The 15,144-nt window shown below is 47.4% G+C and overlaps 1 protein-coding gene across 1 annotated transcript in view; it reads left to right on the top strand.

The window, feature by feature from the left end:
- Nucleotides 1–1,039: 1,039 nt before the first annotated feature.
- Nucleotides 1,040–15,144, top strand: part of TTC39B (tetratricopeptide repeat domain 39B) — a 120,573-nt gene continuing 106,468 nt past the window's right edge. The window contains exon 1 of the mRNA XM_044920305.1: nt 1,040–1,106. Coding sequence (XP_044776240.1) covers nt 1,065–1,106 — 42 coding nt within the window. The 5' untranslated portion in view covers nt 1,040–1,064. The remainder of the gene's footprint in view (nt 1,107–15,144) is intronic.

The raw sequence follows: 15,144 nt of genomic DNA, 5'->3' as shown, positions 1-15,144 counted from the left end.
GTTGTATAAATATCTGTCCCGTGGATTTTCTTTAATATTTCAAACATACACAGAAGCAAACACAGCGTACCTCTATCCGCCATGGTGTTTGGGAACGTGGCGTGACAGAGGTTTCTGGGTGACGGGTGATCCTGAGTGACCCAGGGGCTGCCCTTTGGTCCCACTATCTGTGAGACGGGGTATCCACCTGGCGAGGGAAGCGGACTGGCATTGGCCCAAGGACCAGGCAGATGCTTCCATCCGCCTCAGGGGTAGCGTGGCCTTGACCTTGATCTCAACCCGGCGTTCTCTCGGCTGCAGGCTAGCACTAGCCCTCAGCACAGCGCAGGAAGCGGGTTCCCTCAAATACTCTCCCAGGGGGAAGAATGAAGCGGGGGAAATCGGAGGGGTAGACGAACCATGAGAGACGATGGACTCTGAAAAACAAACAGGGTTCTGGAGGGGAGGGGGGTGGGAGGATGTGTTAGCCTGGTGGTGGGTATTGAGGAGGGCACATTCTGCATGGAGCACTGGGTGTTATGCACAAACAATGAATCATGGAACACTTCATCTAAAACTAATGATGTAATGTATGGGGATTAACATAAGAATAAAAAAAAAAAATACTCTCCCAGAAGGTGGGCCAAACTACCGAAGTCCCAGTCTGCGAGATGACCCCGCCCGCGAGATGACCACGCCCACGATACGGCCCCGCCCAATGGTGGCCCCGCCCACAGGGAGTCCGAGGCCGATGCCGGCTCGGGGCGGAGACGCGTTGAGGGAACCTGGTTGGCTCTTCAGTTTGGGCCGCGTGGGAGGGCGGGGCGAGGCCTGAGGGGGCGGGGCTTGCGGTCCTCCGGGCCGCTTGGCGCCCGCTGGGGAAATGGATACTCTGCAGGTCCGCGGGCGCCGGGGGCGGGGAAAGCACTCGCTCGGCTGCGCGCTGGCCCCGCCCGGGACCCGGCCCGAGCGCGGGGCCGCCCCCTTCCTCCTTCGCTGGCGCTGGGCTGAGCCCCGAGCCGAGAAACGGAGTCGGCCCTGAGCTCCCAGTTTGGTTTTTGGGTGGCGGCAGCCTGAGGAGGAACATGGCGCTCGTAGGCAACGGAGCAGAGCTGGAGGCGGACGAGGTACTGGCTCGTGGGGGTGCGGGCATTGCCCCTGGAGTCCCGGAGGGATGAGCGAGCCCGGCAGGGACGGCCAAGGTCCCGCCCCCTGGTCCCCAGTCCGGGACTAGGCAACCTCCCGTCCGGAGGAAGGGGCAGGGGCTGCGGGTGGGGGCACCCGGCCTGGGAAGTCTGTCCGGACGCGAGCGTGAAGGGCGCTCGGAGCCGAGGCGCTGTGGAGGTTCTGGGCGCCGGCACCGTGGGGTCGTGGTGATAGAGGACACCACGTCGGGTCTGCGGGTGGATGGGTGCCAGCGTGCGGGAGCGCGGGACTCTGAGTTTCTTCAGGAGCGCTTGGGCTTTTTGAGGTCCGACCCTGAAGTCCCGACACTGGCCCTCTGGGGTTTGTGGAATATCATTTCTATGGAAGTTTCCAAGTGGCAGAACCGACAGGCTTACAGTTGGTGACAGGGGGGGGCTAGCCGGGGTGTGGGTGGGGGAGAAGGAGCCCGAGGCGTGTCTGCACGAGTGGGCAGGGTAGGGGCTGCCGAGGGGCCTGGAGGGCTAGGCTAGGGCTAGGAGAGCAGCAGCCCAGGAATTGGTGCTTTCTCCTCCGTCCATAGGGCACAGGCCTTTCCCGTGCAGGTCCGCAGTGTCGGTGGTGGACTTGGGGGGGGCGGGGGGAAGGCGCTTCGAGAACCGACTCCGGCTTCCCGACTTCTCGACTGTATTTAAGTAATTAGTCACTTCTTCCTGCGGCCCGGCGCGCGGGGGTCTGAGCACCCTAGGGCGCGCGCGCTGTACCTGTTGATTTATTGTCTGTTGCTTCCAGCATTTGGGAGCCCGGGAGAGACGCTCCCTCTTGCGCTGGAAGTTGAGGCCGGCGGCAGGAGCGGCCGGCGGCAGGAGCAGCCACCGCAGCACCCACAGTTGCTGCTGCTGCCATTTTACCTGACTTGAATTTTACAAGTCGCTGCCGGAGGAGGTTTAGTTTCAAATGATGCAATAGTGGAAGATCTGGAGGAGGCGGGTTAAGATTCCTGTCCATCTCTTTAATGTTGGGAAACTCCTGACAACGAATACTGTGTTTTCAGTGTAGCCCTTAAAATAAAAGCGAAACAAAAACCAAACTACAGCTCCTTTACACGATTGACAGGCAAGAGGGCAAGCCAGGTTGTTTAAAACCTTCCTTACAGCCAGTCCCTTGCAGTGAGGACCCCCAAGACCACAATGCAATGAACTAGAGCTTGCTAAGTTGCATCTTTTTATTGTTGAAACTTTTACACTACACGTAAAGGCAGATGATGAAATAGCGTATTTGTTGCGATTTTCATCCATGACAACCTTTCTTTATTTATAGCTTTAGATTGTCTTTTTTTTTTTTTTTAAGATTTTATTTATTTATTTGAGAGAGAGAATGAGACAGAGAGAGAGCACGAGATGGGGGAGGGTCAGAGGGAGAAGCAGGTTCCCCGCCGAGCAGGGAGCCCGATGCGGGACTCGATCCCGGGACTCCAGGATCATGACCTGAGCCGAAGGCAGTCGCTTAACCAACTGAGCCACCCAGGCGCCCCTAGATTGTCTTTTGGTATGACCTGGAGGCTTCTGTGTTTTTCTTTCCACCTGTCTTAGTTCTTTTCTGTAATCGAGGTAGTAAACCTTTCATCGTGCTTTGACTATACATACATTCCCTTCCTCAAAAGTTTTTATGGCTGTCTGTTGTATATTAAGTTAAGTATTCATATGTCTGACATGCAAGGCCCTCTACGGTATGATCTAAATATGATGTTCCAGCCCATCCCCAACTGCTTCCCTATGTATAATCAGTTAGTTTAATCCATGTTATACTGGTATTATAAATGAGGAAACAAGACTGGCAGTACCTAGTAAGTGTGGATTGAAATTTTTGAATCCCTAGTCTGCTTGTCTAAAAAGATTTGGTACTCTTAGGGCTATATTATTGTCATGTCAGGGCATTGTTGAGAGAGAAACGGGATGCTATTAATAATTAACACTTGGACAAAAGGTGTAAACTGGGACTGTCCTGAGCATACTGAGACCTATAGCCACCGTAGCCATACCCACTGTCTACAAGGTGAACTGAAGTGTTGAGATGCATTAGCTAGGGAGGAGGACTCTAGGTCTGTGGAGGAAGTTAGGTTTTGAACAGCAGAGAGCTTGGCACACAGATTCTTGGTAAATACACATTTGTTGAATGAATGAATAAAAGCATAAATGATGTCACTTAATGACTTCTCAGTGTTTGCTATATCTTTCATTTATTAAATTCAATAACTGCTAGGTTCCTGTTGCATGTAAGGTACTACATTGGTCCTAGGAGATGAGCAAAATACAAACAGAATTTTTTGCTCATGCCAAATTCCCTTTTGTCCCTCCATGGTACACTATTCCTATTGGTAGAAATTTTGCAAACATTTATTGAACATTTGCTCTGTGCTCAAACTTGGTAGGTGCCTTAGAAGGAGAAGACACAGTTTTAGCTCTCTAGGATTCTCTGGCTAGGTAGGGAGATAGGACATGTGTATAAGAACTCTGGAATAGGGGTGCCTGGGTGGCTCAGTCGTTAAGCGTCTGCCTTCAGCTCAGGTCATGATCCCAGGGTCCTGGGATCAAGCCCCACATCGGGCTCCCTGCTCGGTGGGGAACCTGCTTCTCCCTCTCCTCCCCCTGCTTGTGTTCCTGCTCTCGCTATCTCTGTCTCTGTCAAATAAATAAAATCTTAAAAAAAAAAAAAAAGAACTCTGGAAGAGAGCTCAAGGCAGGGTAAGCAAGTAGGAAGTACTGCATTGTGGACTGGGTACACTTGACTTACTTGTAGAAAGTCCCTAATCCTGCAGTGGGCTGAAGTGCTATACCATGAGTGAACAAGACCCTGTTTGTCAGTTTTACTGGGTGTGTGAGGCTAAAATGGCTTATTTCAGCTGGGGAACTTTTTAAACACTTAATATACATTTGATAGTCTTTGGGGCCATTTGACCTCTCTCTCTGTCAAATAAATAAATAAAAAAAATCTTAAAAAAAAGAAAAAAATTTTTAAAGTAGGCTCCATGCCCGGCGTGGAGCCTGACGTGGGGAGCTGAGATCAAGAGTTGGACACTTAACTGAATGAGCCGCCTAGGCATCCCTAAAAAATAACTTTTTTTTTTTTAAAGATTTTATTTATTTGACAGAGAGAGACACAGCGAGAGAGGGAACACAAGCAGGGGGAGAGGGAGAGGGAGAAGCAGGCTTCCCGCGGAGCAGGCAGCCCGACTCGGGGCTCGATCCCAGGACCCTGGGATCATGACCTGAGTCGAAGGCAGACACTTAACGACTGAGCCACCCAGGCACCCCTAAAAAATAATTTTTTTTTAAAGATTTTATTTATTTATTTGAGAGAGAGAATGAGAGCGAGAGAGAGAGAGAGCACATGAGAGGGGGGAGGGTCAGAGGGAGAAGCAGGCTCCATGCTGAGCAGGGAGCCCGATGTGGGACTCGATCCCGGGACTCCAGGATCATGACCTGAGCCGAAGGCAGTCGCTCAACCAACTGAGCCACCCAGGCGCCCAAAAAATAATTTTTAAGAAGATAATTTTTCAATTGTTTTACTTTTGCTGGAGAAATTGCAGTGTTGAATGTCTTTTAAAAATTTGGTTACATTGCTATTATTATGTAGAAATTGGAAATTTGCATGTGTAATATGATATATTACATTAAAAGCTACTCAGCAAATAGTTATAAAGTTAAATATTAATAGCTTTAAAATTTTTATTATTTATTTTTTAAAAAGATTTTATTTATTTTATTTTTTTAAGATTTTACTTATTTATTCATAAGAGACAGAGAGAGAGAGGCAGAGGGAGAAGCAGGCTCCCCGCTGAGCAGGGAGCCCGATGTAGGGCTCCATCCCAGGACCCTGGGATCATGACCTGAGCCGAAGGCAGACACTTAACGACTGAGCCACCCAGGCGCCCAGCTTTAAAATTTTTAATTTGACTTAAAATATTTATTCAGTTATTCCAAATTCATTATTGAATAAAAAGAATAAACTTTATACTAGTTCTTTTAATGTATAAAGCACACATATATATATCTCTCAGTGCTTTTAAAATTTCATGGTGGCTGTGGTTAGGAAAAAATGTCTAATAGGGCTCCTTAGGAGGGCAATAATGAGAAAAGTTGAGAAACACTGAGTTGGAGAAAGAAATAGCTCATTTGGCAGATGCTTTCATGGTCTGCCTTTTTGGCCCAGGATTTTTAAAATTTTTTAATTTAAACTTTTATTTTTTTTTTTGGCTCAGGATTCTTTTTAGATCTAATTTTTTTTAAAGATTTTATTTATTAGAGAGAGAGAGAGAGTGCAAGCGTGTGCGAGCGAGCACACACAAGCAGGGATGGGGTGGTGGGCGGGGGGCAGAGGGAGACGAAAAGGGACAAGCAGATGCCCTGCTGAGCGTGGAGCCTGACTTGGGCTCAGTCCCAGGACCCTGAGATCATGACCTGAGCTGAAATCAAGAGTCAGGCCTTTAACCGACTGAGCCATCCAGGAGCCCCAGATCTAATTCTAATTTAGAAAATTTATCCATTGGAATTTTAGATGAAGTTTAGATAAGATTGATTGCTGTAATTTTTAAAATTTTTTTTAGAAGATTTTATTTATTTATTTGACAGAGAGAGAGAGTGAGAGAGAGAGCAAGAACAAGCAAGCACAAGGAGGGGGAGCAGCAGAGGGAGAGGGAGAAGCAGGCTTCCCGCGGAGCAGGGAGCCCGATGCGGGGCTCAATCCCAGGACCCTGGGATCATGAGCTGGGTCGAAGGCAGACACTTAACCGACTGAGCAACTCAGGTGCCCTGCTTGCTACAGTTTTTTTAAGAATTAGATTTGTTCTTTCATTGCACCAGTGTTCATTGAGCACCTGAGAGGTGCTACCAGTCCATAGATGCTGGAAGTACACACTAAGTGCACACTAAGATAAGACCGCATTACTGCCCTTGAGGAACATACACTCTAGCAAAAGACACAGTTACACAAGTAACTAGTTCTATCTTTGGGTCAAGGTAGAAAGCCATGTGATTTATCATCCATAGCACGGCAGTATGAGAGTAAATGGATGCTTTCCGTAATTACCCTAGGACAACAGGTGCAACACAGGGATGCCACCCTAGTTTAGGGGCTGGCAGGGCCTTTAAGGAGGAGATGATATTTGAACTGGGTCTTGAATGGTGAGCAAGCTTGTGCTGGGCAGAGCAAGTGGGATAAGGCGCAGGCTTGGTGGAAGTTGAGATGGGTGCGGATGAGAGCACACCTGGGTTCAGGAGGGCACACACTCAGCACGTGGGAGGGAGAGCTGGTGAGGGCTGAGACTGCAAAGTCCAGCTTGGATCATGTGGTGCAGCATCTGGAACATCATGCTAAGGAGTTTTTAGGAGTTAAATCTCCTAAAAAATGGGAGTCTGGGAGGTTTTTTAGCTAGGCAAGTGGGGTAAGGTTATTTATTTTAGGAAAATAAATGTGGTGAAGTTGATGCAGCCAGATTGTGGAGGTGGCAGCTGGAAGGGCGAGTGGCTCTTGCAACAGTTAATGTGGGAGGAGGTGAGAACTGAAGTGGAGCAGAGACCACAGGCTTCCAGAGAAGGGGCCAGATGTCAGGGAGAACATGGAGGAGGAACGGGCTTGGCGACCTTTTCCCCAGTTTGAGGGTCAGTGGATGGGGAGAGGTGGGGAGCTGCTCAATGATAATCCTGGGTTCCTTGTGTGGCTGGGCGGTGGCGCTGTTAACGCAGGAGGAGTGGGTGTAGAGGGTGGGGGAGGACCTCACATAGAACATGCTCACCTTTGTGGCTCGCTGTGACTTTCCTTACCAAGGGGAGCATGAACCCTTTGTAAGGGCATGAGTTTGGGCCAGGTTAAGAAAGCGTGTTTGTAAATTGGTTCTGCCGGTTAGTGGGAGGAAAAAATAGCATCAGTTTATACCCTCAGCCTCTCATTCCTGCTCAGGTTAACCAACAGGCAGTTTTCCTGAAATGTTCATTCTTGAGTCTCCTGAGATGCCATCTATACTTGGAATGCCACCTTCTCAGGAAAACTTGCCTTCATTTTCTCTTCCCCTTCCCTTCGTACTTAGATACCCCCTTCCTTCCTTTCAAGTCCAGTAGCAGAGGTATGCTCTCTCTCGAGGCAGGTCTCAGATCTTCCTGGCATTAGCTGTTTGCCTTCTTACCTTGGTTCTGTGCCCAAGGGTCCTGTTACTGATTATCCACAGTGCGAATCTGATACTGTGAATTCTGTGAGGCTCATGGTTTCCACCTAACCATCTGTTGACATCTCCCTAGCCCCAAGTTTTGGGGGCCCCAGTGGCCTTCTCAGGTGGGTCTCCTGAAGTCACTATGTGCTCACTTTCCAGAAGATGTATACATGGACTGCCCGGGTGCTTGTGAGGCTTCCTGGGCAGAGCTTGCTGCTGGTCCCCGCCTGTGTCAGAACTCTCTTCTTCCACTCACATGCTTAGTGGGTATTGGTCATACACCCTCGCCGGTTGGCTGTATTGTTTGGGTCATCACACCTCTCTAAAGGGACTCCTCAAGTGTGGAATGCCTGGCAGTTCATAATGCCATTATGCAACTTACACTCTTTATTTAAAGACTTTGGGTATGTAGTAAGTTCTTCTTTGCCGAGATCTGAGGACATGTCCCCTTAGTACTGCTGATATTATGCTGACATGTATATAGGGCCTACATATTTTTAAATATTTTAATGAAATAATACCACATATATGTATTTGTTGGGTCTGATTGCAGCTAGTAAATAAGAATTATTCAGTCTAATGTGTTGGATATTATTGCATTAGGTGCGTAGGGGCAAACACAGCTCCAGCTCTAAGTTATGCCCTAGTGGGGAACGGGAGCAGGTGTAGACAAATAGACATAATACTCTGGGCTGAGAACCATAAAGGAGGGATACCAGGGTGCTTTGGGAACACAGAGGAGGGCACCTCATCCGAAGGAGGGCATTGGGCGTCAGGGATGGTTTCCTGGAGGAGGCCACTTCTTAGAAAATCTGGATCGTACAGGATGAATAGGGGTCGGCTGCATAGGAGAGAGTTGGGAACCAGGGGAACTCTTGAAGTGTGTCCCAGGGAGAAGCAATGGCAGGCATAATATAGAGAGGTGAGGGAGAGTTGGTGGTGTTCTGGGTGGCAGGGAACGAGTCTGGAAGGGTAGGAAGGGCCGTCTGAGTCTTCCATGCCAAATTGTGGATCCCATTGTGTGCACTTAAGGGTTTAATCGAGGAGCGGTATGGAGAGATCAGCAGGTGGTTGGGGGGGCTCTCTCTGGCAGTGCATGAAGGCTGGTGAGAGGGAGATGGGACCTGAGGTGGGGAGGCAGGTAGTTTTCTGGTGTTTTGTTTTGTTTGTCCAGTGCCTGTTAGAGCCCACTGAAGGCCGACTGTATGCCAGGGTAACTAAGCAGTGGGATAACACGATGGGTAAGATACAGAGCAGATACCTGGGAATACAGACACACGCACACAACTCTGACCTGAAATGGGGGAGAGGCTAGACAGAGCGTAAGCACCCTGGCACTCCTAGGAAGAGGTGAGGACTTTGCACAGGGCAGTCATCAGGACATCATGGGGATGGTATGCCCCTACCCGCAAGTCAGCTGAGTTGGCCTGAGTTGGCCTGGTGATGGGTATTAAAGAGGGCACCTGACCAAATCTTTGTGTGACTTGGAGCTACCCAGCTGGGTGACTTAGAGCAAGTCCCTTAGGCCTTTTGGGCTTCAGTTTCCTCATAGGTAATGGGAAAGAGTTGACATTGACCATCTTTTTCTGAAGTTCTTTTGAACTTTGACATCTGTGATCTAGACAGTGGCTGTTGCTCTGGATGGTGAGGGGTGGATTTCAGTAGGCAGCAGTGGAACGGATCACACCTTCATTCCTTCAAGCAGAGGGAGCAGCAGAGGAAACATGCTCGGGCATGGATGAAGCGTGACAGAGGTGCTAAGCAGAGGGTGAGTGAGAACTGCGGGCTGAGGCAGGGGAGCCGTACTGTGTGTTGTGGCAGGTTCTGATAGACCTTCAGTGCTCAGCTAAGGAGCTTGGGTTTGGTTTTTTTCTCATTTTTGACAGTGGGGAGACACATGTATCCTTCCATATTTGGGGAAGGTCTTTCCTTCTCTTTTTTTCTTCCCTCCCTTCCTCCCCCCTCCCTTCCTTCTTTCTCTCTCTCTCCGCCTTCCGGTAAAGGAAGCAATGATGATTCTGCAGTTCTATCTTGGTTTCCCTTTCTCCTTTCCCAACTCATTCTTGAAATTTTAAACTAATGACTGTCAACTGCAGTGCAGTGGTTAAAGAGGCAGACAAGTCAGACGTGCCTAAGTAATTCCATAGGCTTATGTTTCGTCACATAGATTCTTACGAAGTTCTGAGATGCAGAACCACATGACCCACCACTCTGGTGCACTCAGCAGGACCAGTCCAGGTTTCTCGGGGAGTCCCCTTAGTCCTTTTCTCCCTCTCTGCTTCCTTAGACTGCTCTGTTCCAGAGTTCTGGGGGTCCTGGTCTGTTTTCAACTCATGAGCCACAGTTCCTTCCATTCAGAACTAAAGGAAACAAACCTCAGATTCTCACATCATTTTTCAGGCCAAATGGGGTGTGATCTTTTCGAAAGGAGGTGGGCAAGACAGATGACCGAGTGGAAGATTCCTGAAGAGAGGGGAGTGGGGCCTGACTCCAAAACCTCTCCCAGAAGCACTCATGTGTCATCATCTGTGCGGAATCATTGATGGGGTGCTCATTGCCCAAGAGCAGCTACTCCCTCTGCAGAGTAGTATTGAGCTTCTGAAGAGGGCCAGCTTCCCATTTGCTGTGTGACTGGGCATGCTGTTTAACCTCTCTGATGCTCTTCGTTTATAAAATGGAGATAATGATACCTACCCTATAAGGTTGCCGATGAGGTTGAAATAAGAGTCTACTTGACAAAGCACTTGGCGTATAGAATTACTCCAAAAATGGTAGTTCTCTTTTTCCATATGCTTTTACCTTAAGACCTTGCTGCCACTGTTCATTATTTATGGGTTTAATGAAGAATCTACCCAAATGTGTGTTCACATATAGTTTTACCTTATTTTTGCAGCCAACTGAGAAGGAAATTCTGTGTAAGCCCACGTCCGAGAAACAGGAAGTGACTGGCCCAGGGTCACTCAACTCACTCAGGCACAGAATTGGCATTAGAAGCCAAGTGCTCTAACTCTACATTCAGTACCCTTCCCACTAGGTCAGAGAGTGGCAGACTTTGTCAGAAGGACAAATGCACTCTGCCCCCTTCTTGCCTGTTTTTGTAAATAAAGTTTTTTTTGTTTTGTTTTGTTTTTTTTTTTTTTTTAGAGGGAGAGAGTTTAAGAGAGAGAGAGAGAGAACGTGGAGGGGCAGAGGACGAGGGAGAGAGAATCCTCAAGCAGACTCCCCACCGAGCACAGAGCCTGACTCAAGGCTCGATCCCACATCCCTGAGATCATGACCTGAGCCAAAATCAAGAGTCGGACACTTAACCGACTAAGCCACCCAGGTGCCCCACAAATAAAGTTTTATTGGGACACAGCCATGCCTGATTGTTTAGGTGTTGCCTGTGACTGCTTTCACACTATAATCACAGAGTTGAATAGTTGGGACACGGACTATATGGCCCAGATGGCCTAAATATAATTATCAGTTCTTTATGAAAAACGTTTGCTGACCCTTGTACTAGGTGATTTCAGGGGCTATGTGTAAGTTTATAATGTGTTGTAAGCCTTATGAATTAAATTTGCTTATTTCCTTAGTACTCATATAGGCATCAAAAACTAGGAAAAAATATAAATCTGTTTGACACATCCCATGAGATGGTATGGTACAAGTCCTGGAGTTAGACGGACATGGGTTTGAACCCCTGCTCCTCCATGTACAGCCTTGGATAAATTAAGCTTCAGTTTCATCTGTAAAATGAAGAGAATATAACCTACTTCAGTGGGTTATTGTGGGGGTTAAAGCCCTATAAAGTGCTTAGCTTATGGGGTGCAAAGGTTGGCTCTTAGCTCTGTTGTGGTGGAGACCTCGCATGCAGATGCTTGACATTGTTTTCCCAGCACGGTAAGGAACCGGCTGTGTGAAGGTCGGCCCCTCCAGGCTCCAGCGCAACTCCCATCCAGCAGGTGGATCCCTTTAGGATAGAAGCAGTTAGCTCTCAGGTCAATCCCAAGACTCCAGCCGGGTCAATTCTGTGAGTTTGTAGTCTTCACACTCTCCTGAGGAGGGATCAGAAACCACTTACCACAAAGGAGAGTGGTCAACAGGGGCTCGGTGCAGAACAGTGTTAATATTTGTCAGGGAGGCATTTGGCAGTATCAGTTATATTTTGAAAATGGCATTTCCCCATCAACACATAAATGTTACATAACCTTTGGTTTTTCCAAACATTTTGCTGTGCAGGATGGTCCCCCCTTTAACATTGGAGAATGTTGTACCAGTCTTTGCAGCCTTCTCATGTAGCACCTCGATGTTAACAGGAGACTGACTTGTGTTCGGTTACTTAGTGTAAGAAGTTAAAAGGTAAAGGAGGTGACAGTGTGTGTGCGAGCACTCTTGGCCCTGGAGGGGGTTCTAGGGTTCTTGCTCAACCCCACGGCAATGTGCCATGCCAGACTGCTCTTCCTAAAGTTCAAGTCCTGTTTAAAATCTGTTCACAGCTTCTCATTGCCTTTGAGGTATTATGCAGACACCTTAGCATGGTAATATAAGACCTTCCCTAGGACCTAGCTCACAGTTCTCACACTTTAGTGTGCATAGGTCCCCAGGTTAAGGGAGCGAGTGACTTGTTAAGATGAACATTCCGAGGCCCCCCCCAGGCCCCCGAACCCGTCCTATTCAGTAGGCCTGGGGTGACTCCCAGAAGCTTGCATTCCTAACGGGACTGACAGTGCTGAAGTGCTTGAAGCATCCCGTGTACTCCCCAGCTCCCAAAAGGTCAGTCCCCGCTTTTAAAATGCTGCCCCTCACCTGGCCAGTTCCTCTTCACTGGTTAAGACCTGTGGGCACTTCTCCTCCTCCAGCCTTTCTAGATATTCCCTCCTTCCCTCCCCTCCAGGTGTTCAATAACTGTGTAGCATTCTTGGCTGCCAGGGATGGGACAGAACCGTCGCCTTGTTCCTAAGGGAAAGAGTGGTTCTTCTTTCCAGCGGAGAACAGAAAAGGAACTCCCTTCAGGGGTTTCTAACAAAGTGGTATTTTTATCTTAACCAGGAAGGAGAATTTGCCTCCACAGTCTATTGGCCTGATTTCAGTACACTTGAAAAACAAAACAGCTTCATTGAGGTGTAAATACATACCATAAAATTGACTCCTTTTAAGTGTACAATTCAGTGATTGTTACTAGATTTATAGAATTATGCACAAATCATCACAATCGAGTTTTTTTGAAATTGAGGTATAATTAACATAAACCTTTATATTCATTTTAGGTATACAACATAATGATTTGATAATTTGTACGTATTGTAGAATGATTGCCACAATGCGCCTAGTTAACATCTGTCACCATACATTAGTGACATTTTTTTCCTTGCGTTGAGAACCTTTAAGATCTACTCTCTTAGCAACTTTCAAATATGCAATATATTATTATTAGCCATAGTCACCATGGTGTACCTCACATCCCCAGGACTTACTTATTTTTTAACTGGAAGTTTGTACCTTTTGACCCCCTTCATCCATTTTGCCCCCCAATCCAATTTAAGAACATTTCTATCACCCCATAAAGATTCCTCGTACCCATTTGCTCTTATCTCAATACACTTTTAACATTTAAAATAATTGAACAATTTAAAATCACCAGAAGTAGATAAAATTTCTCAGGCAGAAATAAAAATGAGATGCCAGTATGTAGGATAAGGATAATGCAAAAGTGTTAGGCATCAAAAGACAGGACTGGAGAACAGGATGCATTTTTTTTTTAAAGATTTTATTTATTTATTTTAGGGAGAGAGAACAAGCTGGGGAGAGGGGCAGAAGCAGAGGGAGAAGCAGACTCCCCGCTGAGCAGGGAGCCCAACATGGGGCTCAGGGCTCCATCCCAGGGTTCTGGGATCATGACCTGGGCCAAAGGCAGATGCTTAATCAACTGAGCCACCCAGGTGCCCCTAACAGGGCACATTTTGGTCAGCACTTGACGTGGCTCTTACACTGTGACATCATCAGAAGAGAGGTTCGAGGGCTGCATGAATTACCCCTGTCCAAATGAAGAATGTGTGCTGTTTGCAGGAAAGCAGATGTGTAGTGTACATGGATAAAGTTTTTTCCTTATTTTCTAGTTCATTCCCCAAGGCAGATGCTATTTATGCAATACGTTTAACTCCTGCTAGAGGAATAAACAAGCAATTGCATTTCTAAGCCATTAAGCAGTTGAATAAAAGGGACTGTCCCCATAGCTGAAGTCTCAAGTGGGACAAAGAGTCAAATGAAATCAGCCTCTTTTTAGGTGTCCCTGAATTTCAGATTTGTGTGTCTCTTCTTAGGAAGGCATGTGAGAGGGTGCCTGGGTGGCTCAGTCGGTTAAGTGTCTGCCTTTGGCTCAGGTCATGATCCCAGGGTCCTGGATAGAGTCCCGCATCGGGCTCCCTGCTCAGTTGGGAGTCTGCTTCTCCCTCTGTTACCCACCCCCCCCGCCGGCTCGGGCCCTCTCTCTCTCTCAAAAATAAATAAATAAAATCTTAAAAAAAAAAAAAGGAATGCATGTGAGAGAGAGGGGAAAGAATACAGGTGCGCTTGCAGGTTAGCAGACATCACCCGAGAGGGTTCTGCCAGTGGCTGGCAGTGTGACCTTGGGCAAGTTACTTAATCTGATTCTCTGTGAGCTTCAGTTTCTCATCAGCAAATGGGGATTCTAATGCCCACCTCACAGAGGTGCTGGGTGGGGCCTTGGAGAAGTGGCTCAAGCCGGGTAACCAAGGGCAAGGCACTTGGAGCCATAGTTTCCTGCTCCCACAGTGGGGCTGAGCGAAATAACACATGCTGTCTGGTTGGGGTAGATAGGGAATGTTCACAAAATGAGGATGACTACAATTTATTCATACACTTAATGCTCTTAGAAGCTTGAGCTGTTCACATTTCTAACAGTTTGCTAATTTAGTAATAATAGCATGTATGTGTGTGTGTGTGTGTGTGTGTGTGTGTGGTATTCCTTCCAGCTTTTCCAAATGGAAAACATTGAGATCCATGGAATTCTTTTTCATCAAACTTAAAGCACATCTACTCTAATTTCATAAATAGTTGAGATGACTTTACTAAGACATGAGGCTCCATAAATCAAAATGTATCTAATTATATTTGGCATTTAAAAAAGTAAAGCTACTATCTTAGAAAAAATCATTTTCTTCTTCTAAAGGCTTACCTGTTTTTTACCTCCCTTTGTAGTTTGCAGAGGAGGAGGTTACATTTGAATTTAAGTAAGGGTCCCCCCTTTAGATATACACAAGACCAGTCCCACTTGGGGTCTGCATGCCTGGGGAAGCAGTTTTCACGGGACAGGCGATTAGGCTCCCCTCAGGGACATGTGACATGCTTAAATGAACTCCTGTCCCTTTATTAAAGACCACAAAGCATTCCATTTCAATTGTGGCAATGTGGAGACAGTTGTCCTTTCTGTAATTATTTCAAGAGCAAACACAAGGCTTTGGGGGAACAATTTAAAACGGCATTGTCCAACCAAACCAGCCCTCCCTCTGCCTCATCCACGATTCCCCGTCTCTGTTCCCCTCACTTTCCCCTTCTTTTACTTCCACATTTCTGTCATCAGTTAGTCCTGTCAAATCTAGCTCCAGAACATGGCTCCTTACTGTAGGCTGGCTCCTTCTCTCCATCCACACCACCGTCCTCTCATGCCCTCCCTTCTTGGACAGCATCCTAACTGGTCTGCCTGCTCCCTCTGCCTTCGGCAGCCCACTCCACTCTGCAGCCCTCATACTCATTCACAAACATTAATACGTGTTACCAACCTGCTTAAAACTTCCGTGACTTTCTAGAATGTT

Source organism: Neomonachus schauinslandi, chromosome 13, assembly GCF_002201575.2.
Source record: "Neomonachus schauinslandi chromosome 13, ASM220157v2, whole genome shotgun sequence".
Classification (NCBI taxonomy): Eukaryota; Metazoa; Chordata; class Mammalia; order Carnivora; family Phocidae; genus Neomonachus; species Neomonachus schauinslandi.
Note: the sequence above shows the minus strand (reverse complement) of the source record. Positions and strands in the feature narration are given on the sequence as shown.